The 27,963-nt window shown below is 39.8% G+C and overlaps 1 protein-coding gene across 2 annotated transcripts in view; it reads left to right on the forward strand.

Moving 5' to 3' along the window:
• BOD1L1 (biorientation of chromosomes in cell division 1 like 1) overlaps positions 1-27,963 on the forward strand; it is a 56,076-nt gene that overhangs the window by 15,997 nt on the left and 12,116 nt on the right. The window contains exons 6-19 of one of the 2 annotated variants that reach the window (XM_059066301.2): positions 3,714-3,880; positions 5,024-5,135; positions 5,797-5,935; positions 7,065-7,137; positions 8,998-14,974; positions 17,270-17,334; positions 18,425-18,509; positions 20,672-20,715; positions 22,138-22,195; positions 23,435-23,505; positions 24,111-24,183; positions 24,921-25,000; positions 26,628-26,712; positions 27,075-27,148. In XM_059066301.2, coding sequence (XP_058922284.1) covers positions 3,714-3,880; positions 5,024-5,135; positions 5,797-5,935; positions 7,065-7,137; positions 8,998-14,974; positions 17,270-17,334; positions 18,425-18,509; positions 20,672-20,715; positions 22,138-22,195; positions 23,435-23,505; positions 24,111-24,183; positions 24,921-25,000; positions 26,628-26,712; positions 27,075-27,148 — 7,103 coding nt within the window. The remainder of the gene's footprint in view (positions 1-3,713; positions 3,881-5,023; positions 5,136-5,796; positions 5,936-7,064; positions 7,138-8,997; positions 14,975-17,269; positions 17,335-18,424; positions 18,510-20,671; positions 20,716-22,137; positions 22,196-23,434; positions 23,506-24,110; positions 24,184-24,920; positions 25,001-26,627; positions 26,713-27,074; positions 27,149-27,963) is intronic. The other variant, XR_010841116.1, reaches the window with a different exon arrangement.

Raw genomic sequence — 27,963 nt, forward strand, 5'->3', positions numbered from 1 at the left:
TGCTTTTGCTGCATCCCATAGGTTTTGGATCTTTGCTTTCATTTTCATTTGTCTCTAGGTATTTTTTAATTTCCTCTGATTTCTTCAGTGATCCATTGGTTGTCTAGTAGCATGTTTTGTAGTCTCCATATGTTTGTGGTTTTTTACAGGTTTTTTTTCTTTTAGTTTATTTCTAATCTCATAGCATTGTGGTTGGAAAAGATGCTTGATATGATTTCAGTTTTCTTAAATTTACCAAGGCTCGTTTTAAGGCCCAGCATGTGGTCAATCCTGGAGAATGTTCCATGTGTGCATGAGAATAATGTGAATTCTGATTTTAGATGGAATGCTCTATAAATATCAATTAAGTCCATCTGGTCTAATGTATGATTTAAGGCCTGTGTTTCCTTATTAATTTCCTGTCTAGATCATCTGTGCATTGCTGAGAGTGGGGTGTTAAAGTCCCCAACTCTTATTGTGTTACTGTTGATTTCTCCCTTTATGGCTGTTGGTATTTGCCTTATATATGATGTGCTCCTATGTTGAGTGCGTATATGTTTATAATTGTTATATCTTCTTCTTGGATTGATCCCTTTATCATTATGTGGTGTCCTTCTTTGTCTATAACAGTCTTTATTTTAAAGTCTATTTTGTCTGATACGAGTATTGCTACTCCAGCGTTCTTTTGATCTCTATTTGCGTGGAATACCTTTTTCCATCCCCTCACTTTCAGTCTGTATGTGTCCCTAGGTCTGAAGTGGGTCTGTTATAGACAATGTATATATGGGTCTTGTTTTTATATTTATTCAGCCAGTCTGTGTCTTTCGATTGGAGCATTTAATCCATTTACATTTATGGTAATTATCAATGTGTAAGTTCCTATTGCTTAATTGTTTGGGGTTTGATTTTGTAGGTCTTTTTTCTTCCCTCCCTCTCTGATTCTCTTCTGTGGTTTGATGACCATCCTTAGTGTTGTGTTCAGGTTGCTTTTTCTGTGTGTGTGTGTAGTAGTTTTGGGGTTTGCTGTTCCCATGCAGTTTTGATATAGCAGTCTATGTATGTACAAGATTGTTTTAAGTTGCTGGTGTCTTCCCCACCTACAGAAGTTCCTTTAGCATTTGTTGCAAAGCTGGTCTGGTGGTGCTGAACTCTCTTAGCTTTTGCTTGTCTGTGAAACTTTTGATTTCTTTGTCTAATCTGAATGAGAACCTTGTTGGGTAGGGTATTCTTAGTTGTAGGTTCTTCCCTTTCATCGCTTTAAATGTATTGCGCCGCTCCTTCTTCAGAGTTTCTGCTGAAAAATAAGCTGATAACTTCATGGGGATTCCCTTGTATGTTGTTTGTCATTTTTCCCTTGTTGCTTTTAGTATTTTTTCTTTGTCTTTAATTTTGTCAATTTGATTACTGTGTGTCTCAGCATGTTCCTCCTTGGGTTTATCCTGACTGGGACTCTGTGCTTCCTGGACTTGGGTGACTGTTTCCTTTCCCATGTTAGGGAAGTTATTAGGAATTATCTATTCAAATATTTTCTCAGGTCCTTTCTCTCTCTTCTTTCTCTGGGACCCCTATAATGCGAATGTTGGTGCATTTAATGTTATCCCAGAGGTCTCTTAGACTGTCTTCATTTCTTTTCATTCTTTTTTCTTTATTTTGTTCTGCAGCAGTGATTTCCACCATTCTGTCTTTGAGGTCACTTATCCATTCTTCTGCCTCACTTATTCTGCTATTAATTCCTTCTGGTGTCCTTTTCATTTCAGTTATGATATTGTTCATATCTGTTTGTTTTTTCTTTAGTTCTTCTCAGTCTTTATTAAACATTTCTTGCATCTTCTCGATCCTTGCCTCTATTCTTCCTCCAAGATCCTGGATCATCTTCACTATCATTATCCTGAATTCTTTTTCCGGAAGGTTGCCTATCTCCACTTAGTTGTTTTTCTGGGGTTTTATCTTTTTCCTTTACCTGTGACATATATACCTTTACCATTTCTTTTCATATAATTTTCTGTGATTGTGGATTCTGTACCGCAGGCTGCAGGATTGTACTTCTTCTTGCTTCTGCTGTCTCCCAATTGTCCTTTCCTTGTGGTGTTGTGGACACAGTGCCCTTCCTGGAATTGACATCTGACAGTGTATACAGATTATTGCCAAGCAGGGAAACTCACTGGAGTCTTGATGTCTGAAGTTTTTATTGGGGCTTCATCATGTACACCTAGTTGACTGCCCATCTGTCTGGTCTCAGCCTCCAGCCCCTCTTGGGGTCAAACTGATACCCCATGACCCAATGCTCCCACCCTAAATCACACTATTAGGCAATTTAGCTTGACCCATGACCCTAGGTAAATAAAAACACTCCTATCAGGCATGATAGTCCAAAGGCTTAGAGATTACCTCCCAGAATGGAGGAGAAAGACCAGACCTCTCTTTTATTATATAGTTTGTTTTTCAGCCAACCCTTATTAAGTACTTAGTGTGTTCCAGGCACTGTGCTCAGTTATTACACTATTGTATAGGTGCAGGTGAGGAAACAGAGTCGCCAAGACAGGGTGTCTAGTCCAGGGTGATATAACTAGTGAGCACAGCGCCATTTCAAACCTGTGTCTGGACTTATAATCAATACCTATGCTGTTCTTTACCACATGATTAAATATTGTTTATGACCTTTTACAAAGTCAAAACTATTGAATATTATTTGCAATTGCCTGTAGGTGGCATCTTGTAACTTTGTTGCTGGCTCTTGGATAGAATACCTAGAGAGAAAACCATAGGGGAGAAAAAGTAGAAGGTTTTAATGCCACAGATGTATTTTTCTGTATCTCCCATTTTTCATTCTTTTCTTAGTATCCATTAAAAAACTGAATTAGCAGCAATCTCCACTCTTCATAATTATCCTCATGAGGTCATTTGAGTACTGATGTAAGAATGCTCTCATCCTGTTAAAACTCCACTTTCTCTAGCCAAATGGAAGTTTTAATTCTAGATCCTTTATTGGGTCTTTTCAAGGTTTTTCCTGGACAGAACTGGATTTTCTATGTATGGGATCCAAAAAGTAAGAAAGTGGGTCTTTTGAGAGTACTAATCAGTACTTGGTACCACTTCTTTACTTCTTGCTGTGCCATGGGGAACTTATCCTCCTTCCTAAGGTAGAGGGGTTTTAGTATATACTTGGTGTAGGGCCAGTTATTGATTCTTCCCTCTTCCATAAAAGAAAGATCACAGGTTGTCATAACATCTCAAGTTTACTTTAAAGTGTTGCTTCAGGTGAATTTTTTCAATTAAATACTGGTAAAGCATTCATACCAAGTCTATTTGCATACAAATGAGGATTAACTATTTGTCAAAGAAACAAATAACTATAAGGCCTAATTTTTCTTTGCCTTTTGGTATGTGAGAAGCTGAAAGAAAGGAAAAAATTAATAAATCAAGAGGACTTACCTGGTGGTCCAGTGGTTAAGCCTCTGCATTTCCAGTGCAGGGTGCACAGATTCAATCACTGGTTGGGGAAGTTCCACATGACATGTGGTGCAGCCAAAATAAATAAATAAATAAATAAATGGATTATATCCTTTAAAAATGTCAATATCTGGATGTTCAAATACTGATATTTCTCCTGTCAGACCTACAAATACACTCAAACTACATCGATTCAACTTTTGCCTCTTGATGCTGATCAAGCATAATGTTGATCTTATTGCTGATTAACAGAAGCACTCATCTTCCTATTGACTTTCTTCCAGACGAAGAAAAGAACAAGCAGAACAAAACAAAAACTCAAACCAATGATTCCAGTGAAGGAAAAGCAAAAAGTGTACGGCATGCTTATGTTCACAAACCATATCTTTATTCAAAGTATTATAGTGATTCTGATGACGAGCTTACTGTAGAACAACGGCGGCAATCTATAGTAAGTCAGATTTGATCTCTTATTATTTTAAACTATTAAATCAGGTTGGCAAACTTGACTAGTCTGTTTACAAGGTACTGGTGAGCATTTGAAACAGTGACATATAGGTTCTACTTTCAGGAACCTTGTCATTTAACTAGGCAGAATAGACATAAACATATGATGGAGGTGTTCATATCATGATTAATGGTAGTGAAAAAAACTGGTAACAACCTAGGTGTTTCATAGTGTCAAAATGTTTGACTCAAATATGGATCCAGCCATAAAGAGAGATGACATCAGCCATTAACATAGTATTAAGAGGGAAGCACAGTCCATCCACATATTTCCTGCATTTGAAAATACTTCTAAGGTGTGCTATTATTAACAACTTTTTAGAGAAAAAATTGCTACCTTGTTGTATATGTACATCAATTTTAGATGGCTTGTGATTTCAGAAACATTAAAATATGAAAAATTGTGCATCATAGATTGAGGAAATATTACTACATGAAAAATGACTTGAAAGAAGTACACCAGAATGTTAATAGTGGCTTATCTCTTGAGGTTAGTTGATAAGGAGTTATGCTTATGCTTAGGATGTTTGGTGCTTTGAGGCTTTGAGTTCTGGGTGGGAAAGAGATGGTACAGTAACACACAATGACTGGATTTTCTCTGGCTTTAAAATATGACTGCAGAAAGTCCCATGTCTAAAACCTGGGTCCTGAGATTATGACCAGAAAGTCACATTTGTTGTAGGACTAGCCTGTCACTTGAATCTGTATTTCAACGTTCTTTTTTTGAGAAAATAAAAAAATTATGGAGACCTACCTCTACACTTGATGCTCATAGATATTTTTACAGCTATCCTTTTAACTAAAATAGCAGTTTATTAAGCCACCACTTCACAAAATGATACCTTTAAATTGACAGCATTCTTTAAGAGTAATGGAAACATTTAACTTCTCTCTCTTTTATTCTTCTGGTAGCGTGTAGATTGAAACACATGCACACACACATATGTATATAGTAGTAAATATGCACTTTTGCAGAGCCCATTAATTTGTAAGAACATCTGAAGAGCAAGTGTACTTTTTTCCCCAAAGTGCTTTTGCTTTTGCCTGATAATCTGTCAGGATAATTATGAATATTTTGTGGTTTTAGGCTAAAGAAAAAGAAGAGAGACTTTTAAGAAGGCAAATTAATAGAGAGAAACTTGAGGAAAAACGAAAACAGAAAGCAGAAAAGACAAAGTCTTCAAAAGCTAAGAATCAAGGTATGAGAGATGTTAACTTTTAATATTTTAAACTACCTTATATACTCCATTATTTTCTAGCTATTAATATAATTTATGAGATATAATTTTGATCATTTTATTTTATAATCGTATCTCAATAAAACTTCACTTTTTAAAATTATGTATTTTAAGTTATGGAAGATTTCCTTTTTAATCTAATGTGTTTCATCACTTTTTAAATTATATTTCTGTATATAAAGTAAACATTCTATCACATACCAGATAATACACCTCACATGTTAGCAATTTATTCTCCAGTGATGGTGGAATGAATTATCACTGGAAAATTTATTGTTAACCTGTGAGTCCTCAAGCCTTGCAGTGATAATAATGGAATTCATCTATACTTTATGTTATCCAAAATGTCAAACATTTATCTGGAATATTTCATTGAACAAAATTGAACTTCCTCTGGACACTGATCTTGTGTGATATAAAATACACAGATGTACATATATGAACATTTGAAATAAAAAATATGACTTCTCCATCTAAAAAATTATTTTTATTCTAACACAGCTTAGAGATATTAAAGCCATTTTGCATTTTTACAGTGATTAGAAAATCTTAATGAAAAATAAATATTACACTGTTTTTAAAACTTTGTTGTGAGATAGTTTATTGATTGCTTCTTTCCCAGGCAAAAGTAGTGTGGACTTAGAAGAATCATCAACAAAGAGTTTGGAACCCAAAGCCCCCCGAAGTAAAGAAGTCCTTAAAGAACGGAAAGTTTTAGAGAAAAAGGTAGCCTTAAGCAAAAAGAGAAAAAAGGATTCCAGGTACATATTTTATCTGACCACATTCCCACTGTAACATTCTCTCGGCATGCTTTCAGAAGAGAGGCTTTGAAAATGACAGTAAAGAGTGAGACCTTTAATGTGTATGTTATTCCATGTTTATGAAAGACCTTAAAGTTTCCTTTTCAGTATCTTAATTCATTGTATTAATATCTATAATATTTCAAAGTAGTGTACACTAATCTTTTGAGGGGGGCAGACTTTTTAGATTATGTGATGGAAGCTTTGGGCTCTTTGCCCAGAACAATGCACATGCATAATCACACAGTTGTCCCTAGAGTTTCAGAGAGTTTAGAGACCCTCTAGAAGTACTCAGGAAGTATCCCTATTCTGGACATTCAGTTACGTCTTACTGACAGTGACTGCTTCCATTCTCCAGTCTTTCCATGCAGTTCTCTTCACCAGAATCTCATACTTCTCCCCATAAACCAGAGGTCCAAGCCAAAATTTTTTTAGTACTGCATTATCATGGTTAATTCTATAAGAATTACAAAGCTGAAGACATTGAGAGTGGCTGTCTAGGCATGGGATATAACTTTGCTGTTCCATCGTGATGTAGTTATATAAATTTATCTTAAACTTGAAGATAGCTGAATCAATCATTTGCAGAACTCAGTGGGAAGAGTTAGCTCTCATTTTTCTTATAGACCTCATTCCTGTTGATCTGAATAAATAAAACTACCCTGTTTATTCAAAAGATAAGACTTTCAAAATGAAATTGTAGCCCATATCATATTCATCTTCAAGCAACATTCAGGAAATTTTTTTTCAAGAATACTTTTATAGGGCCAAGAGTGTTCCATGTCACAGTTGGGATTGAGTTCTTCACTGTTGACCAAGTATAGGATTTAAATTGAAATACACAAGTCTCTATGTACAGATTAAATGTTTATAGTAAAGAAAAGCCAAGGTTTTGTTTTTAATCTTCCTGAGAAATTCTGATATTTGATTCAAAGTTCATATTTCACTTTTTTTTAACATCTTTATTGGAGTATAATTGCTTTACAATGGTGTGTTAGTTTCTGCTTTATAACAAAGTATATCAGTTATACATATACATATGTTCCCATATCTCTTCCGTCTTTCATATTTCACTTTTTCCCCCACCTAGGAACGTTGACGAGAATTCTAAAAAGAAACAGCAATCTGAAGAAGATTCCAAAGAAACCCTCAAAACAAGTGAGGTATGTCTTGATTAATAAAACCCCATTTTAACTGTTCTTTTGTTAGATATACGCCATTCAGTGCTTTGTAGTAAAACTTAGAATACAATCCGATTTTTTTGCAAGTTGAATAAAAAATCCATCACATTCAGCATTCTAACACCCCCATCCTGTTATGGTCTGAAGTCCTCATGTTGGCAAGTTGATTCATATGATCTTTTATCTGGATAATAGCTACTTTTCTACTCCCTTCCCTTCCCCCAACTTCCCGACCTCTTATTTCCTATATTGGCAATAATAAAATTGCCAGGAATAATAATGAAAAAGAAAAGGGAAAAAAAGTTAAAAATCCCTCTACAAATAGATTATCTGTTTTATTCTCTTCCATTCTTATCAACATATGTTCATAATTTTGTAGAGTAGTTGTATTTTTGCAAAGTGTTTTTAATGTTCCCTCTTTACTCATTGTATGCTATAACTTCCTAATTATATTTGATTGTATGATATTATATTGAATACCATAATTTAAGCATTTCCTCTTAGTTGAGCACTTAGATTGTTTCTAAGATGTGATCATTTTAAATAGTAAAAATATGTACATAAAACTACCCCCAAAATGTTCAATAAATACATTTCTCCTTTTTGCCTTATTTTGTTGAGATAAGCTTTTGTTTTCACTGGGTTTAAATGTTTATGTATACTGCCATATTTATAACTGTGTAGCTGAACTATCTTAATAATACTTGTAAGGGAAACACTAATGGTTTAGTAATTATTTATTCATAGCCAGTAAATGTTCTTGATGTCTTTATCAAGAAATTAGAGGCATATTTATAAGTATATCCTGATATTCTAATGGCATATCTTTAAATATTTAACTTTATTTTATGAGAAATTTCTGTGAAAAATTTTCTCATAAAATTTTATTCACATTAATTGGTTAGAACTTACCGTAGAATTAGGTTGATGAAATCCCTGTTCTTTCTTTGAGGAGTTTAATTTTAAAGTATTTTTTTAAGATGTTGGTCCCAATATTACTAGTTGTTAAAATGTAAAAAAAGGTGCAATGATAAACTGACCCAGAGACACAGAGGGCTTTCTGAGGACTTCAGCCCATTATTTGAATAAGAATAATTATAGCTAGTCCATGAGTCTTTATTAGAGTGTGCTTAGTCATTAACATTAATCCCCTCACTGCCCTACTGTGGGGTAGGGAGGAAAGTTCGGATGTTTTGGTCTATCAGTATCTTCCCTTGGATACATCAACGTATACATACATTATATATAACATTATTATTACCGTGAGTTATTGTGTGCATTTGAGGCTTCCTAGGTAGCTTGTCTTACAGGTAACCTAAATTCATGGAGTTCCCATAAATAATTTGGGTTTCTAAATTAAAATATAAGAAACCTTTATTTCACTGCAAAATTTTTAAATTGTCTTCATTAGGTTTTCAGCTTTTGGAGTAAAAAGAACATTGCTTTGTCATTCTTTCAGCTTATATTTATTAATGACCACTGGGCATTAGTGGGCTTTAGCAACTTAGAGTTTAAGAAGGCCTCAAATGCATGGATGCATCTCAGGAGAAAGAACTACTCTCTAAAAAGATGGTGCAATGTAGTGGGAAGGGTACTAGACTCAGAATGAAATCATCTGAACTCGTTGCTGGGTGTCAAGTTACTGAATCATGCTGAGTTTCAGGTTCCTGATGCATAGAATGAAGTTAACAATATCTACTGGCAGCTGGCAAAGGTTAAATAATAAATAAGTAAGGTGTAACATGTGATAGCACTCAACATACTATATGCACCCAAATGTTAGATGTGAATATAAAAATTAATATTAGCATTTCTTATAATTTAACTTTTAATTTCTTACAGCATTGTGAAAAGGAAAAAGTATCTTCTTCAAAGGATTTGAAGCACGTTCATGCAAAGAGTGAACCAAGTAAACCTGCTCGGAGACTTTCAGAGTCTTTGCATTCAGCTGATGAAAACAAAAATGAATCCAAAATAGAAAGAGAACATAAAAGACGGACATCAACCCCTGTTGTGGTGGAAGGGGTGCAGGAAGAGACTGACGTGAGAGATGGGAAGAGGCCAGTGGAACGGTCAGAAAGTGGCACAGAAGAACTCCAGAAACAGAAATGCACACTTAAAAATGAAAAGCATCTAAAGAAGGATGATTCTGAAACACCACACTTGAGAAGCCTGCCTAAGAAAGAGACAAAATCCTCCAAGGACAAGCCTGAAAAAGAGAAAACTTTGTCAGAAGACAAACTGTCTACAAAACATAAGTATAAAGGTGACAGTACACATAAAACAGGTGATGAGACTGAGCTTCACTCTTCTGAGAAAGGCTTAAAAGTTGATGAAAATATTCAGAAGCCAAGTCAACAAACAAGGCTTTCTTCAGATGATAAAGCTGAACGAAAAAGTAAACATAGGAATGAAAGGAAATTATCAATTTTGGGCAAAGATGGTAAGCCAGTTTCTGAATATATTATAAAAACCGATGAGAATGTTCGTAAAGAAAACAACAGAAAAGAGAAACACGGGTCAGCCGACAAAACTAAGGCAGAGCACAAATCAAGAAGATCAAGTGATTCTAAAATTCAGAAAGATTCTCTGAGTTCCAAGCAACATGGAAGCACATTACAGAGAAGAAGTGAAAGTTACTCAGAGGATAAATGTGATATGGACTCAACTAATGTAGATAGTAATTCAAAAGCAGAAGAGGTTATTCACAAGGAGAAACGAAGAACCAAGAGCTTGTTAGAAGAGAAACTTGTGTTAAAGTCTAAATCCAAGAGCCAAGGCAAACAGTTAAAAACAGTTGAAACAGAATCACAAGAAAATGTCACGAAACAGGTGACCACTTCAAAACCAGATAAGGAGAAGAACACAGAAGAAAGTGACCCAGATAGGCTGCGGAAGTCTAGAGTTGAAGACAGACCTTCTGAGGAAAGTGGTATGGAACCTGCATCAGAGAGCACTGCCTCTTCAACACATGGTGCACAGAGAGAGTCCAGTCACAAAACGAAGTTACCACTAGCAAAGGAGAAGCACAAGGGTGATAAAGAGTCGAGCTCCGCCAGACTTGAGAGAAAGTTATCAGATGGGCACAAAAGCAGGAGCTTAAAGCATAGTAGTAAGGACGTGAAAAAGAAGGAAGAAAATAAATCAGAGGACAAGGATGGTAAGGAAGTTGACAGCAGTCATGAAAAGCCCAGAGGAAATAGTTCAGTCGTGGAAAAGAAATTAAGCAGAAGGTTGTGTGAAAATCGAAGAGGAAGCTTATCCCAAGAAGTGACCAAAGGAGAAGAAAAACCAGCTGCAAACCCTTTGGGCACTCCCAGTAGTTCCTCCCTTCAGAGACCAAAAAAAAGTGGTGATCCTGCCTTGATCCCCGAACAAGAGCCAATGGAAATTGATCTGGAGCCAGCCATGGAAAATGCATTGGAAGTACCCAAAACCCAAAACATCAGAAGCAGTAGTTCTCAGCAAGACATTGACTTAGAAAATATTACAAAACAAAAAACCACTACAGTTCTAAAGGATGAGTTACGAACTTCCACAGTAGATTCAAAAACAGCAGCGCCAGCCTGTAAATCAGGACGTGGAACAGGAACTGTTGGTAATTCTGAAAAGCATGCTGACCATAAAAGCACCCTAACCAAGAAAGTGCATCTCCAAAGTGCTGTGTCCAAACTGAATCCTGGGGAGAAAGAGCCTGCTCAACAAGGAACTAATGAAATGAATGTAGACTCCGAAACGAGTCATCAATTGTTACCTCGTTATCTGTCAGAAAGTGACAGGGCACAAAAGAATTTGAAAAACGCCACCAGACCCACTGAAGAGCATGTTGCTCAAGGAGATACTGCTCTTGAACATTCCACAAATGTAGACTCTTCCCTGTCGTTAAGTTCTGTGACTGCTGTGCCTCAGAAACAATCTTATGCTTCATGTGTAACTCCTTTAGTTGACAAAAGAACTGTTTCAGAAGGTGGCACAGCCAGCACCTTGCTTGTGGACCACTCTGAAATCCCTAACCAAAGCTTGACTCTTAGGGAATCAGAAGTCCCTAGGGCAAGTGACAGCAAAGAAGGTGATGCAGTTTCCGCAGTTTCCACAGTAGATAAACCAGCAAAAGCAAGCATGGATAACAAAAGACACATTCCAGAAGGTTCCCAGGCCACTGTACTCCACAGCAAACAAGGAAAAGTAAACATGCCTCTTGGTAGTGAGTTAACAGACATGACTATGGAAAATGAGAATGTTATCGAAGAAGGTGGCTCAATGGACATGGCTGGGAAAGGAAGTAACTTGAATTCAAAGCAGACAATTAAGGCTTCTGTAGAAAATGGCCAAAAGGATGGCATTGCTGTTGATCAGGTGGTAGGTGTGAGTACAGAAAAAGATGCTGAAACTGTTGGACTTAAGCATAGTAGAGGCCCAGTTGAAATAGAAAACATGCCAACTGATGCTGACAGAAGGAATGAAAACAGTGAGGTGGACACCAGTGCTGAAAGCAACACTGCATCCTCTGTGTTACACCAAAGGAGCCGGAAAGCTGAGACTGCAACAGCCAGGTCTGGTAGAGCAGAAAAGACTTCCATTGCCACCAGTACTGAAGGGAAGGACAGAGGTGTTCCCCTAAACCCAGTGAAGGAGGGGGATGCCACAACCACGTCTGCAGAGACAGCAGAGGGCAGGGTGGCCGTGCCTTGCACAAGCATCGAGGCGGATGAAGGCCTCACGATGGGTGTGCACTCCAGAAAGCACTCTCTTCACATCGGGCTAGAAGCCAGGGAAGGCACCATCTTTGCTGCAGCAGAGGAGGGTGGGGGCGTCGTCACAGAAGGATTTGCTGAAAGTGAAACTTTCCTTACAAGCACCAAGGAAGGAGAAAGTGGGGAGTGTGCTGTGGCCGAGCCAGAAGAAAGAGTGACTGACCCAGTGACGGCTCCCGCGGGGACCACAGAAGATGACGTCAATAGCGCGGCACCCGAAGAGAAGGATGATGCTGTGACCAGCGCAGGCTCCGAGGGGAAGTGTGATGGTTCTTCAAGTGGGGACTCAGGACTCGTGGAGGGAGCTGTTACTTTTATTAGCGAGGTTGAAAGTGATGGAGCGGTAACAAGTGCTGGCACAGAAATCAGAGAGGGGTCCCTAAGCAGTGAAGAGGTGGATGGATTTCGGAGAAATATGAGAATGGGCCCCAAGAAGGAAACTGAGGGGACTGTGACGTGTACAGGAGCAGAACGGAGAAGTGATAGCTTTGTCATGTGCTCAGTAGCTGGTGCAGGGCCACAGGAGGAGCGGAGGGTTACAGGGGCCCCTGAGGTCCCAGTAGATAATGACACGCCAGCGGGAGCCAGTCCCACCCAGGAAGGAGGCGGGTCTGTGAATGACGGCCCAGAAGGTGAAAGCGCGGTCACCAGCACAGGGATAACAGAGGAAGATGGGGAGGGGCCAGCAAGTTGCACAGGTTCAGAAGAGAGCAGCGAAGGCTTTGCTCTAAGTTCCGAATCAGAAGAAAACGGAGAGAGTGCAATGGACAGCACAGTTGCCAAAGACATCACCAACATACCATTAGTCGCTGCTGGTCCGTGCGATGACGAAGACATCGTGACCAGCACAGGCGCGAAGGAGGAAGATGATGAGGGGGAGGGTGTCGTGACCAGTACTGGAAGAGGAAATGAGATAGGGCATGCGTCAACATGCACAGGGATTGAGGAAGAAGGTGAAGGGGTGTCTGTCTGTGAAAGTGCAGAAGAAGGGGATGGTCGGATTGGCACTGCGGTGGGGCATGTGGAAGCCGAGGCCGGGGCTGCCATCCCGAATGCAAATGAGAGTAATGTTGATAGCATGAGCGGTGCCGAGAAGGACATTAAAGATGCAGAGATCTGCTCCAGTGCCAAAGGGATTGTGGAAAGCAGCGTGACCAGCGCAGCTGCAGGAAAGGGCGAAGTGGCTCCAGTTCGTGAAGGTTGTGAGGGTCCCATGACTAGTGCGGCTTCAGATCACAGTGACAGTCAGCTCACCAGAAAAGAAAAAGTCGACGATACCACTATTTCCACTGGCCTGGTGGGGGGCAGTTATGAAGCTCTTGTATCCGGTGCAGCCCCAGAATACAAGGCTCATCACACGTCACCAGGTGAAAAAGCAGATGAAGGTATCATCACCTCTGTGGAAAATGAAGACTGTGACGGCCTTGTGGCTGCTAAAGCCAGTGTCAGTATTACCAACCAGGCTTGTTTAGCCAGCGGTAAAAGTCAAGGCAAAGGCTTGATGATTTCTACCAGTACAACAAATGATTTCACCCTGCAGCTAAACACGATGGTAGACATAGAAGAAGGTCATTCAAGTGCCCTGAGAACTGAAGAAAGCGTGGAAGGCCCCAGAGTGAATGTGGAAGAATTCGAGGCCCCCATGCCCAGCGCAGTGTCAGGCAATGAGAGCCAACTCCCGACTGCAAGAAATGAGGAGAAAGACGAGTGTGCCATGATTTCCACAAGCATAGGGGAGGAGTTCGAAGTGCCCATTTCCAGTGCAACAACCATCCAAGGTGCCGAGAGTCAGCAGCCAGTTGTAGCAGTTGAAGAAAGAGCTAAAGGGCCAGTCTTGGTGAGCGCTGATGACTTTGATGTGCCCATGCCCAGCGCACCTGCGGAAGTTGAGAGCCCCCTTGCTTCAACCAGCAAGGAGGAGAAAGATGAGTGTGCCCTCATTTCCACCAGCATCGCAGAAGAGTGCGAGGCCTCTATTTGTGGTGTGGCTGTGGGAAGGGAATGTGAGCGATCCATCCTGGGCATGGAAGAGAAAGATGGGAGTGCCATCATCTCAACAAGCTCAGTAGAAGACTGCGAGGGCCCAGTGTCCAGTGCTGTCCCTCAGGAGGAAGTCCATCCCTTGGTCACACCAGTGGAGGAGACGAGTGACACCGCCATGATTTCCACCAGCACCTCGGAAGGATGTGAGGCAGTCATGGTGGGTGCCGTCCCACAGGATGAAGATCAGCCCGCCATTGTGGGGACAGAGGACTTGAGTGATGCCGCCATCATCTCCACCAGCACAGCCGAATGTGTGCTGGCCGCCACTGGCCTAAACAGGCACGAAGAGAATCAGCTGACTGCAGGCAGCCCTGAAGGAAAAGATGACCTGTCAGCCTCGAAGATGAGCAAGGCTGAGGCCCCTCTGTCCAGCCTAATTGCTGGGGACAACTGTCAGTATCCTGGGCCATCCACAGGAGAAAAAGAAGTGGGCCCCGTGGTGGCAGTGGGCACCAGGGAAGGGCATGACAGGGTGTCGGTCAGCATGTTCTCTGCAGGTGCTGGATGTGCACCAGAGACAGAGAAGTCTGGCAAGGACTGTGCGGGCAAAGTTCAGAGAGAAGATGAAAGCCCTGAGGCAGGGACGTCAGGGGACAGCACTCCAGGCAGGTGTCCGGCAGGGGTTAGTGTGGACTTGCCTCTCCACCCTCGAGGACCAGAGCAGGCAGCCGAGGACTCCTCCATCAGGGTGCTCTGTTTGACAGCCCTAAACACTGGTGCTAAAAAAGCTGATGATCAGCAGGCGCCTGAGGGTGACTTGGAAACCGCCACTGAATGTATTAATGGCCAAGGATCAGAAATTGCTCCTTCTCACATGACAGTCTTTCCTGCTGCCTACGCTGTAGCTCTCTTGGCTCCTACATGCAAGCAGGACTTGACTATCAGGAGCGATCGCAGTGGCAAGTGGATTGCTCCAGCGTCTGCTGAGCAAACAGGAGATGGTAACAGCATGACCGTGTCCTTCCAGGAAGAAGGAGGCCTTGAAGTCACTGTTTCTTCTGAAGAAAATTTGCGTAACACAGGTGAAAATCTCCTAAGTGCAAATTGTTGCATTTTCCAAAGATAATTGTGTGTAGAGGACATTTAAGACAATCTTCCAAAAGATGGTTTGGGTTCTAGTACGTCACAAAATAGCTCTCATTCCAACTTGAAGGTCAAGCTTCTCTAGAATCGTGTATAAAGCCTTACAGAGCCAGGTCATCAGCTGGCCAAGTGTTGTCTGCAGGACTGTTGCAAGTTACTAAACCTCCTGGACCTTCAGGTTTCTTATCAATCAAAATGAAGATCCCTTACAACAATGTATGAAATGAGTATATTTTTTATCACCCTCATTTACAAATGAGGAAAAAGATTCAGAGAGTTTAAATAACTTGCATAACACTCAGGTGCCTCTTAGAAAAAAATTACTTCAGAGCCTCAGTTTTCTGTTGTATAAAAAGGAGATGATAGTACAAAAACAAGCATCATTCCAACCCTTATCTGACTTACAGACTTGAACTATGTGTCAGTTCAGTCTGGCTGGCTACTTCTAATCAAGGGAACACATTATTTTTTTTAATGGAGTTTATTGTTCATATAAATGAGTTACATTCTGGTTTAGAATTGTTTGAAAAGGAAAAGAAATGTGTTCCTTCCTGGTAGATTTCAGAGTGTGCTGGTCTTGTTAGAAACGGTAACTTTCAAAAGTGTAAGCTTTAAGCTTGGTCATTCGTACACTCCCACTTCAGACACATTACACCAGGTACCACTGTGGATTCACAGATAGTCAAGATGGGAAAACAGTTGTGAATCTAGCCATGTATTGTACATAGGCTGTGACACTGCAGTGTGACAGGTGCTTAGAATAGGGTTAACCACAGAGTGCTGCGAGAACTCAGAGGGGGCACATGGGGGCTGGACTTGAAGGGATCAGGGATGTTGTCTTCCTTTCTACTCTGATTGTATAACTTGTAGCATCCTGGACTTTTCAACTGGAATAGACCTTAGATACCATCTAAATGCAGTCTCCAGAGGCTGAAGCCAGTAGGTTTAGTCCTGTTCATTATAGGGACTTAGATAGGAGACATTAAGAAATGTTCCAAGGGTTGAAATAAGTGACTTTAAAATTTTCCATTGATTTTAGCTTAGGGTAAATTGAACACTCTGGAAGTTTTTATGACTCAACCATTGCTACAGTCTATTATTCCTCCTGGCTCCCCTCTTTTCTTCCCCCTAAAGGAACAGAAATAGGAGGGCTTTTAGCAAAGGCAAGCTTGCAGCCTCTTGGAGAAAGGAAGGGTTTTCTTTGGAGACTTACATGTGGGCAGGTGAGAGAAACTGGAAGTCACAGGACAGAAGAGAGAAGAAAAGAAATGACCAAGACAGGGATAGGTTTGAGTCTCTAGCAGAGAAAATTCTGTTCTCTTTTTATCCACTTCACAGTTGTTTTTTTTTTTTTTTTTTTTTTTGTGGTACGTGGGCCTCTCACTGTTGTGGCCTCTCCCGTTGTGGAGCGCAGGCTCCGGACGCACAGGCTCAGCGGCCGTGGCTCACGGGCCTAGCCGCTCTGCTGCATGTGGGACCTTCCCGGACCGGGGCACGAACCCGCATCCCTTTCATCGGCAGGCGGACTCTCAACCACTGCGCCACCAGGGCACAGTTTTTAACTTTATGTTCAACTTTGCTGTGTCAGCATGAAGCAAGTACAGTGAGTCTATTCACAAATCACCTTCTTTATTGGGAATATACCACAGTGACCTAGAATATTTTCTTTTAGGGACAAGCTTGATATAGATCACTATAGAAAAATTCTTGGAATTAAGACATCCTCACAAATATCTTGTATCATTCTTTGTGGGCAGCCATCTTAACAGCAAAAAAACATTTTCACACACACCCTCCACCAAAAATGAGTAAACGACCCCTTGCCTTTCATCTGAGAATTTTCGTATGTATTCCTTTTTACCGTTTTTTTTCTCTTTTTTTTTTTTTTTTTTTTTTTTTTTTTACGTGGGCCTCTCACTGTTGTGGCCTCTCCCATTGTGGAGCACAGGCTCCGGACGCGCAGGCTCAGTGGCCATGGCTCACGGGCCCAGCCGCTCCACGGCATGTGGGATCCTCCTGGACTGGGGCGCAAACCCGTGTCCCCTGCATCGGCAGGCGGACTCTCAACCACTGCGCCACCAGGGAAGCCCTTTACTGTTTTCTATTTGCAGAAAAATAAAACAGCAGAGGAAGAGGGCATGGCATACTAAATAACAACATTCTGTTACCTTTTGATTCAGGATGTATTTTGCAAGCAAATTCTTAAATTGATTTAGTGCTTTGAATTTCATTAGGCACTGAAGAGTCTCCATTGAATGATTTGGGAGGATTGGGACTGAAAGCCAACTTGAAAACTGAGGTATGGCTGGTAATTCAGTTATGCTGAACTGTCAGTGGTGTAAGTACCTTTTCACCATATATAGACACGTACACTTGAGCAGAATATAGTTCCTATATTCTGTATAGCTATACAGGCAGAGTATAGCCTCTCATTGTACTTAAGACATTTAAGTTTTGTTATTGTCACATCCTATAGGGGAAAAACTAAGAACCTCAATAATCTCAGTTAATAGTGCCATCATCAATTCTATCCACTCAAACCAGAAACCCAAGAGTCACCCTCAGTCACCCCACATTCAGTCCATTTCCAAAATATAACTTGGATCCATCTATTTCTATTTCTACAGCTGCCACATAATCTAAGCCACTACTTCAGCAGTGTCCCCGTTGGACTTTCTTCCTCTCTGGTCCCTCCTCTAGTCTTCACACAGCCCTGAGAGCTCTCTTGAAAAACATAAATTAGGTCATGTCATTGCTCTGCTTGAAATTTCCATTGGCTTCCCATCATACTTAGAATAAAATCTAGTTTTGGGGGTGTTTTTTTGTTTGTTTGTTTGTTTTGCGGTACGCGGGCCTCTCACTGTTGTGGCCTCTCCCGTTGCGGAGCACAGGCTCCGGATGCGCAGGCTCAGCGGCCATGGCTCACTGGTCCAGCCGCTCCGCGGCATGTGGGATCTTCCCGGACAGGGACATGAACCCGTGTTGCCTGCATTAGCAGGCGGACTCTCAACCACTGTGACACCAGGGAAGCCTTGTGTTTGTTTTTTTATCACAGTGGGCACTGTAGTGGTTCAGGGTGAGCTGTGGTGAGACTTCAGCCTCTTGAGGAAGTGGGGCAGATCAGGAAAGGCCTTGTGTGTTGTACTCTTTTACTTTAAAGCAATAGGAGAGCCATTGATGGATGAAATTAGTTTTATCATATTTTATTTTATTTTTTTGTTTCTGAAGGTTGACAGTATTCATTTTTAAATTTCACAAACTTGAAAGTAGACTTTTATTGTCACAGGATGCTGGGTGTTTTGTTTAATTTACTTGAGGTGAATTAAACTTACCTTCTTATTTCAAAAACCTCATTTAACTTATTTGTTATGGTGCTTTGGACTTTTTAGGTATTTGTGCCATCAGAGGAAGAGAAAAATCATGAAATTCCAGCACCACCAGAAAGTCCAAATGAGAGAAAGCTGAGTGGAATCGGTAAATTCCTTTTAGTGGTTGTTCACATTACTTTTTCCTTTCATGTGGTTTTATCTTTTATTGCCACATAAAATTAGTAGCGATCTTGTAATAAAACATCGACAGGCTATATGGATTTACCTCTCACTTTTTAACATAGGTTAGAGGGAACTCTTTACTATTTCATCTTTAACTTACACTTTTTCTCATGAAGTATCAATATTATGTCAATATTATGTAAGGTATTTGCTTAAATCCAATGTCTCCAAATAATTGTGGCCAAACAAGTTGCTTTGGAGCAAACCCTTGCTCTAGCTCACAAATGTGTCAATGTGGTCCTCCCTGTCCTTTCAGGTGCTATCACAGTTCACTTCCAAAAGGCTAGTCTCTGGCCCCTGTTCCCACTTCTTTTAACCTCACGCTCATGGCTCCTGGGCTCTGGCAGTTGCCCAGTTACTGAAGCTACTCCCCGCTTGCATAGCCTCTTCTCTGTCTCTCTGTGCAGTAGTATTTGGTGTCCACTAAGTATTTTTTAGGGGAGAGCCCCAGTGTCAGACAGGATTAGGACAGCGGCTCTCAAAACACTGTGGTCTCAGGACCACTTTACACTTTACAAATGACTTCATCTAAATGTGATTACCTCCCAAAGGCCCTAACTCCAACACCGTCACATTGTGGGTTAGGATTTCAGTATATGGGGTGGGTGGCAATATCTTCCATGTGAGGGGGACAGAAACATCCAGTCCATAGCATTCAAAAAACTGAAAAGTTCAGGTAAAGCATGATCCAGGAGCAAAGACACAGCTTGCAAAGGCCCAATTTCTTATCTTCTCCTTCAGCCCCCAGCAGAAGTAATCACTTTCTCATTCTTGGTCTTTAGGAAGATATCTTTGTGCTGTCATTCATGGCTGAAATCCTGAGACTTATTCTGATTCAGTTTAGGTACCTGAATTATATTGTTCTATAATTTTTTTTTAACTCAGCCATATATTGTGGGCAGCCTTCATTGTCATTGTATACAGATCAACTTCATTTGTTTTAATAGTGGTCTGTAATGCACTTTCCCTCTTGTTATTAGATATTTTAGTGGTCTCCAGTTTTTGTAGTTTTTTACTAGCTGCAGTGAGCTTCCATATGCATGTAACCGTGCATTTCCCCAAGTGTTTTCATAAGAGTGAGTTGAGAGGTCAAAGAATATGTACGTGTTGCATTTTCATTTCAAGCACTTGATACTCCCCCTAATTTGGAGGCAAATATTGAAGGATGAGTAGGTGTATATTCAGTGGACAAGGCGAAGAGAAAGGCAGTGTGTATAAATCCTCACCCGGAACTATCTGGGGCAGTCAGGGTGGGGACCTCCCAAGGCACAACCATCTGAAAGGGCAGCCTTCAAAGTATGTGACCTCAGAAGCCTTATAAGCAAAAGTACCAGGCAGTCCTGGAAGACCACCCCAAGACCTGGTAAGCCATTCATGCTCACATGTTAAAACCCTAACGATGAATAATCTATCCAAAACTTGGACAGATGCATTAATTAAAATTTGTATGTATGTGTTATAATACAAATAATTAATATCCCATTTGTTAATTGTCAAGAAGGTAACATTTTTGGCTTCTGAAGTCCTTTGTTCCCACAGTTATATTTCAGGTTACTTTACTGTGTTTAGGTACGGTTCAATAAGAGATCTACTTACGTAAAAGGAAGTTGTTTTTAAAAGAAATATGTGTGTTCTGTCATTGTTGAGTAGAAACAGTAGACCTTGTACTTCAAGTTTCCAAAGAATATAAATAGGCCATTGCTGTTTAAAGGGATAGGATCTAACTTTTCATTTGATGGCATTATTTTTAAATGAACCAGTGTTAACACTGTCGCTTAACAGTTACAGCAAAGGCCTTCCTTCCACTGTCCTTCTAAGCTTCAGATCACCAACATGGCTACATCACTATAGTTAGTGATTTAATGGATCACTGCCATTACTGTAAAAATGCAGGCAACATTGTTTTTCTGATCGTGTGACAGAACACGGATTGTAGAATATAGCTGGTCAGAATTTTATATTTCACAAAAGCAGCTAGGCCACTTAGCGACATATTCCGACTTAACTAAAAAGCTCTAAATTTGTTTCTCTGTTGTTCAGAAACAACATTCAGTTTCCTTATTTCTCATTTTTATTTTTGAACAGCTGAACTACGGAGGGAGCCTTTGTTGGTGATTGAATCACTAAATGTAAGTCACTGTAATGATTAGAGTTTTGTTGTTATCAGTTGGGGTTGCTTTGATTTGGGGTTTTGAGAGCAATTACATTTAGGGGAGGGGCTGGCTGTGCATTTCTTTAGGAGACAGGATGTGCCCTCCATTCAAGTTCAACCTACTGACACCTTCAGTTCCATGTTCAACTATATCCATTGATGTCAGGAAATTTAGTTGTTTTTCTCAGAAAAAAGGAGTCACTCAATTCAGCTGTTCTGGTGGCTGTTTAGGCCAATGTCATGAAACAGCACTAAGGAAATAGAAGGCTGCCAAGATCCCTCAGACTAGGGAACTCCCCTGGTAATCCTAATGAAATCCTTCAAAGAGCTAGGAGCTTTCTTTTTTTTTATTACTATAATGGGATTGCAAATTGGACTGTGATGTCTTAAATTATCCTGGTGCTGTAGACCAAACCGACTTTATTTTAAGAACTAAAGTTCACTTTATGTCTTTAGAAACCTTTTGTGAAGATACTAAACTATAATTGCTATATATACATATTTTTGCCCAGCTGTGGCTCTCATAATCACTTTTGTGCTTGAAAGAGCTGGGGTTTTCTTTTTCTTTTTTTTTTTTTTTTCTTTCTTAGTGTATAGAGAAGTGAACATTTTGTAAAACGCTTGCAAATCACAGACAGCTACATTCTTTCCATTGCCCCTAGAGGACTCAGAAGAGCTTTGCTTCCTACCAGACAAGTGTGGCATCAGAGGGCTTACCTCACCCTGTAGAGACATCACAGTCTGTATCTAGAAGCTCATACACAGTCTACTGAGTAAAAGGAAGAGAAAAGCCCCACTTGGTTCTGTTCAGGTTTACCCTCCAGGAGTTAAAAGGATTTTAAATGTGGCTGAAACCTCCAGAGCTCCCCAGCATCCTACCTTGTTTCCCCGAATCCCCCAGCTGGCTTTTTCCCATCTAAGCACAACTGTCCTTTCCAAACATGAAATTCTGTAGCTAGGATTTAGAGTGTTGTAGGATATTCTAAGACTTCCTCTCTGTGTAAAAAAAAAAAAAAAGTACAGTTGACAAGATTTGCCAAAGGGGAATCTTATGACAGAATGACAGAATCCCTCAACATTTTTTAGTAAAGAAAATCTTCAGGGATTGTTGGATAGGAAGAGAATTCATAGAATAAGGAAATTTTTTCTCTTATTTCTTACTCTTTTGCCATAACCATTTTAAAGACAAGGAGAATAAACACAGTGGGATGCTAATTTGTTAAACTGAAACTTCTTCAAAAGGAAAATGCCCTATGCTCTTGAGCTTCTGGGTGAAATTTTAAAAAAAAACACATACTCCAGTTCCTTTAAGCGTTCCCACAAACGGCCAGATTATTTTCTAGATATTCAAGATTTGTGTGAGATTATCCATAAGTAACTTTTTCTATTGTGTGTTTAGGTCGAAAATTCAGGCTCAAAAACAAATGAAATTCATAGCAAATCTCAAAGCAAAGAAGGTAAGTTAGTGAATTTCATAGTAGTAATTTTAATATTATAATTATCATTTGTTGAGTGTCTTCTGTGTGACATGCCCTGTGCTAATTATAATTAGTTTGCAAATTTTCACTCATCTAATTTATATGATCCATTACAATGAGTGTTAACAGCATCACATCTGTAGTTGAGGAAACAGACATGGAGTGGTCCAGTGGCTGATTCAAGGCCACATCGCTTGTAAGTGGTGCCTTGCCTTAAATAGCTACTAGAACTTTGCCAGAAACCTCACAGTAGATTTATCCAATGTGGATAAAAAATGTATAGACCCCAGTGGTTTGTATCATAGGAGAGGCTCTGTGCTAAGTACTTAACTGTTGATTTCTGACAAGCAGTCTCAATTTGGTAGCAGATCAGGGACATCACATTTATGAAGCTCATCGCCCAGGAGTCAGGCCTCACTGCAAGCAAACGGCAGAGACTGCCGACCCCAGAGGGATAATTCTCTTCTCAAAACAAAATATAGAATTTTGTTGATTCCTACTGATTTTGTTGATTCCCTATTCCAAGAATGAGGAAAGAGGTCTTAATCCCCTATACAGTTATCTTTATAACATGTTATACCATATTTCAAACCAAAGTAAAGTGGCAATAATTATAAACACCCATGTACCCATCACCTAGTTTTGTCATATCTTAAAATGCAGTATATTTGCTTCATAACTTTTTTAAAAAAATGTTACAGATATAGTTGAATCCGTATTATACACCCCCTCCCCAATTCCAATCTCTTTTTTGTCATGTTGACATGTATAACCCTAGTTACTTTACTTCAGTTGCTCTTTAATATTCCATGGTGTGAATATACCACAGTTCCTATTTTGCTTCTTTTGTCAGTGGACATTGAGGTTTTTTGCAACTTTTCCCAATTATAAAGAGAGCTACCATGCATGATCTATTGTTTTCCTTGGACACTTGTTCATACTGTGCTGCTACACGAGCTGGGGGGAGAAATGGCTTTGAAATTTGCCATGTAAATTCCAGTGATTCTCTTCCCTCCTTCAACTCCATTTACTCAAGTCTAGAAATGGAAATCATGGAACTTACCTGACAGTTTTTGTGAGGATCCCACCACAGTCATTTGTAAAGTATTCTTTCTTCTTTTCCTTCCTCCTTCCACACACACCCCTAAAATAAGTATTGGAGTGAATACTTAAGGTGGGGTTTTGTTTTTTCTTTTTTCTTTTGTATTTATTACTCAGAGATATCCAATAGTGGAAAAGACAACACAGAAGCCATAAGAAGTCATAGTGTTGAAACAAATCCTAAAGAGGTGGGTTTTCATAAGAAACTCAAGTATTTCATGTTTTATGCATAGTGCTTTCTCCTGTGCACAAAGGCTTTTACCTCTTTGTGTATAGAAGAAATTAAATGTATATATTAAGAGTTCTCCATATCACTGTTTACTTCTTTATGTTCTTGTAAGGTTTAGGTAATTTGGCAGGTCCCAGGATTGTTTGGACATGTCCCTACGGTACAGTCAAGGATGTTTTTTCATATACTGCCATTCATCAGCCCTTTATAGGCCACCAAGAGGGGAGAAAAATGTTGCCAATTAATTTATGACATGCCATCAATTGTAAAACATAGTTTGACTTCAGAGATGGTAAAATGAGAATTTTTTTAATGTATTTTAGAATTGTTGAAATACAGTATGTAACCAGAAATATATTTTGTATGGATTTATATTAAAATCTTAAAAAAAAAAAAATCCTCAAGCTTACAAAATGAGTCTAATCCAAATCTAGATGCCAGAAGCATTATTCTAGATTTTGAAAAAATTTATTCCAAGGGCTAGAAACTAATACAATATGCCCCTCTTTAAGTAGATTTGGATCCAAATTCTACTGCCTTTAATATAGTCGCTCTTAATTCTAGGTTGAAGAGGAAGAAAGGCACAGGCCTAAAAGAAAAAGAAAGAAGCAGTACCTCTCTTCAGAAGATGAACTGGGTATCTAGAATATACATGTTCCTGTTTTAGACATCTTTGAAAATCATATTATTTTCACATCCAAAATAATGGGCTGGTAACGTAGAAAATTCTTGAGGGTTGTAATTGTTTACAACTCTTAACTCTACTGTGTTTCTAGACCAGCTTGACACCTCCAGGGTCTTTTCTGGACTTGATCTAGAAACTAGATTATTCCCTGCAGAAGACCCAAGCCCTGGAAATCACAAAAACCCAGGCTTCCTCTGTAACCTGGGCCTGGGCCCCAGCCAGGTGCCATCAAGTAAATCTGATTCCCAAGAGCATGTCTTAATTGCTAAGCCATACTTCTTAGGTGCTAACATGTTCAGGAAGTTAAAAGTGTCTGTGGACGGAGATTCCCTGGAGGTCCAGTGGTTAGGACTTGGCACTTTCACTGCCGTGGCCTGGGTTCAATCCCTGGTTGGGGAACAACAGCCACACAGCTCAGCCAAGAATAAAAGACTCTCTGGAAACTCTATGTCCTAAGCCTCCTCCACAGAACCTCCTGCTTTGCTGGTGCCATTTGAACATTTGTAGATTTTTTTATTTTATTTTTTTGGTTTTGCTAGGGCCAAGGCCAGTGTTCAGTGCTCAAGTCACATGACATCATAAATGCCTAAGAAAGAAGTCTCAAACTGTCATTTTTTAAAATAGAACTATGCATTCCATTTTTCATTTGGCTTTTATTCCTTTGTGATTCTGTGCAAACTGATTTACAGATGATAATCCAGATGTCCTGGATTCCAAAATAGAAACAGGACAGAGGCAATGTTCTGAAGCTGAGCCACAAGATACAAAGGTACTTTTTCCACATATTAATTTTAAGTTTTAGGGGTAACCTAATTACATCACTGTGTATACTTATTTTGTATTATATATATGTGTGTGTGTATATTATATATATAGTTCTAATATCCCTTTTACTTTATGTATCTCTAATAATAAAAGGTGTATATTGTTTAGGCTCTGTCAAAGGCAAAAAACAAATGTTGCACTTTGTAATCTTAAACTTCAAGATTGTATTAATATCACAGTTTAGATATAATCATTGCTTAGGTTTTTGTTCATATTATTGACTTCCTTAGGTTTGTAGGTCCTTTCTTCCCAAGTGTAATATGCTTTATTACAGATATACTTACATGAGAACAGTGAAATACAGTGATACATACTGTTTAAAAATTTTAATATTTGGCTTTCTCTTTACCATAACTCCAGCCCCTAAAATATAGGTAGTCCAAGGATAGGCCCTCCTTCATTGCCTCTTTTTTCCTATGATCTTATTTTCACCTTGTGACTCAGGGAAGCGGCTCACAAATTTTCATTTCTGCTCTTACCCTGTCTTTTGTTTTAGGCCCAGATTTCTCCATTTCCTGGTAGATAATCTCTTCTTGGGTGTTCTCCCATTTCCGAGACTCAGTACTTCTCAGTGTCTATTCCAGTCGGTGGAATCTTCTCGTTCTCTCTCTTTCCCTAATCTATTGTTTTTCCAACTTATTCCAAAAGTATTTAAGTCACCTTATAAATATATGCAGCTGACTTCCAGCTCACTGAAACCAGTTTATAGTCTCTTTTCCTCCCAATAACTGATAAACTAAATAAAAAGTAGTAAAAGAATTTTAACAACCAAAGAGGTAAAGTCACATATTGTCATGAATTTCAGTTGGTTGTGGCCAAGGGAAGATACTGGGTTTTAAAAAGCCCATCATTCCCCCTGCCCTATCCAGAACAAAAATCTTGAGACCGTGCTCCTGAATTTGGAAAGAAACAGATTAAAGGGTATCCTTTTATTTTCCCTTCAACTTTGTGTAAGGTTTTTAATGTTAAATTTAAATATACTCTGACTTAATTATTTTCATTTAAAAATCACATATACAGGTAATATTCTCAATATAAAACAGTACTCTGATTTTAAATTTAACTTGTATATTTTAGTTTATGCATTATATTAGTATCATAGTATAAATAATTTGGTATTTCATGCTCAAAACTTCTTTGCAACTAAGGGCAAATAATTTAACCATTGAGAGATCATGGCTCTAAATCAGCCCAGCTGGATACCCAGAAGTTCTCTTTGGCATCTTCTGCTTTATTCCTTTCCCCCAGTCCCTCCCCTCCACCAACAAAGAAAAAAAAAAGATCTGTTGTAAATTCCTTTCAGTTCTTTCTTTGGAGTTTCTCTTGAAAAGTCCAGGGTGAGGGAGGAGAGCAATTTCCATTTTGCAGGGGGAAAAAAATGGCCTTGTTGCTTTATAGCCTTATCTCATGTTTTTCTGCCTTAAGATTTTGTATCTTTTTGTGTAGTCTTCCAAGCAGCAAGATTGTTACTTTTTAAAAAATTTCCCACAAATATCTAAAAGACTGCTAGGAAATTATTGTTGAAATAAGTAAGAAAAAGAAGCTTCTTGTCTTTCTTAACTTCTCCATAGGAAGAGAACTCTGGAGATTTGGAAGAGTTACCTAAAACAAGTTCTAAGACAAACAACACTGCTTCAAGGGCCATGGAAGAAAAAGGTGAGTAATACATCTACTTAGATAAATTGTTTTAAGAGGAGACTAATCCTTGAAAGCAGTCAGCATATCTCTCTCTAGGCTTCGCCAACTGCAGTTTGCTGATCTGCCTTCCCGTTATAGCACAGTACATCGTGCTGAGTATCAGTAGTGCTTGGGAATCATTTTTAATCTGGCTCCTGTTTTACCCAAAGTGTGCTTCTTATCGATTAACCAGACTCTGGCTTATTAACTTTGGTGTGTCCACCTGAGAATGGAGTCTGTGTGCATGTGTGACGGGGACGACATAGGTCACCTTGGTAGGTGTCCTGGCACTGAGGCTGAGTGTAGTCCCCAGCAGTGAATGAGCTCTGCTCTTTTTGCAGATGAATACAGCAGCAGTGAAGCTGCTGGCGAAAAGACAGAGCAGAATGATGATGACAACATAAAATCTCAGGAGGTGAGGAATATTTTTTATATTTATTTGTTTAGATTTATTTAAGTACTACAAAATAAATAAAATACATTCAATGCTCTTACCCAAAGTTATTTTTTTTTTTTTTTTTTTTCTTTTTGCGGTACGCGGGCCTCTCACTGTTGTGGCCCCTCCCGATGCAGAGCGCAGGCTCAGCAGCCATGGCTCACGGGCTTAGTTGCTCCGCGGCATGTGGGATCTTCCCAGACGGGGGCACGAACCCACGTCCCCTGCATCGGCAGGCGGACTCCCAACCGCTGCGCCACCAGGGAAGCCCCAAAGTTCTTCTTAAATGCTTTCGAAGTAGCTCTTTTTTTTAGTGCACTAGGACAGCATTTCATGCAGTGCACTTTATCAGTGTCATTTTGATTCATTTTGTTCCCTATATCTTAATTTTATCCAAACATTTGTATGAGACCTACTTCTATCAGCCACATGGGATCAGCCCAGATCTGTACCTCAGTGTCCATGTCACTTCCTGACCGAGAGTAGCACGGCCAAGCCAGGCAGCAGCTCAGGTCAGAGAACAGGGAGCTGCTGAGCCCTGGAGTCCAGCAGAACGGAATGGGAGCAGCAGCAGGAGGTGCGGAAGGCCTGCAGCAAGTGCCAGACGGGACCCAGTTTGACAAGGTGAGGTCAGGGATTCCTGGGAGGCTGCAGGAGAGGCAGACCTCCATCTCTGCCCACTGCAGGCCCCTTTGGATTTGCAGAGAGCCCAGTGGGACACAGAATCACAGTGACCTGAGACTGAGACCCATAAATCAAGGGAAACAACTTGTACTTCAGCCAGATCTTCTAGA

This window comes from Kogia breviceps, chromosome 6 (assembly GCF_026419965.1).
Source record: "Kogia breviceps isolate mKogBre1 chromosome 6, mKogBre1 haplotype 1, whole genome shotgun sequence".
Lineage (NCBI taxonomy): Eukaryota > Metazoa > Chordata > Mammalia > Artiodactyla > Physeteridae > Kogia > Kogia breviceps.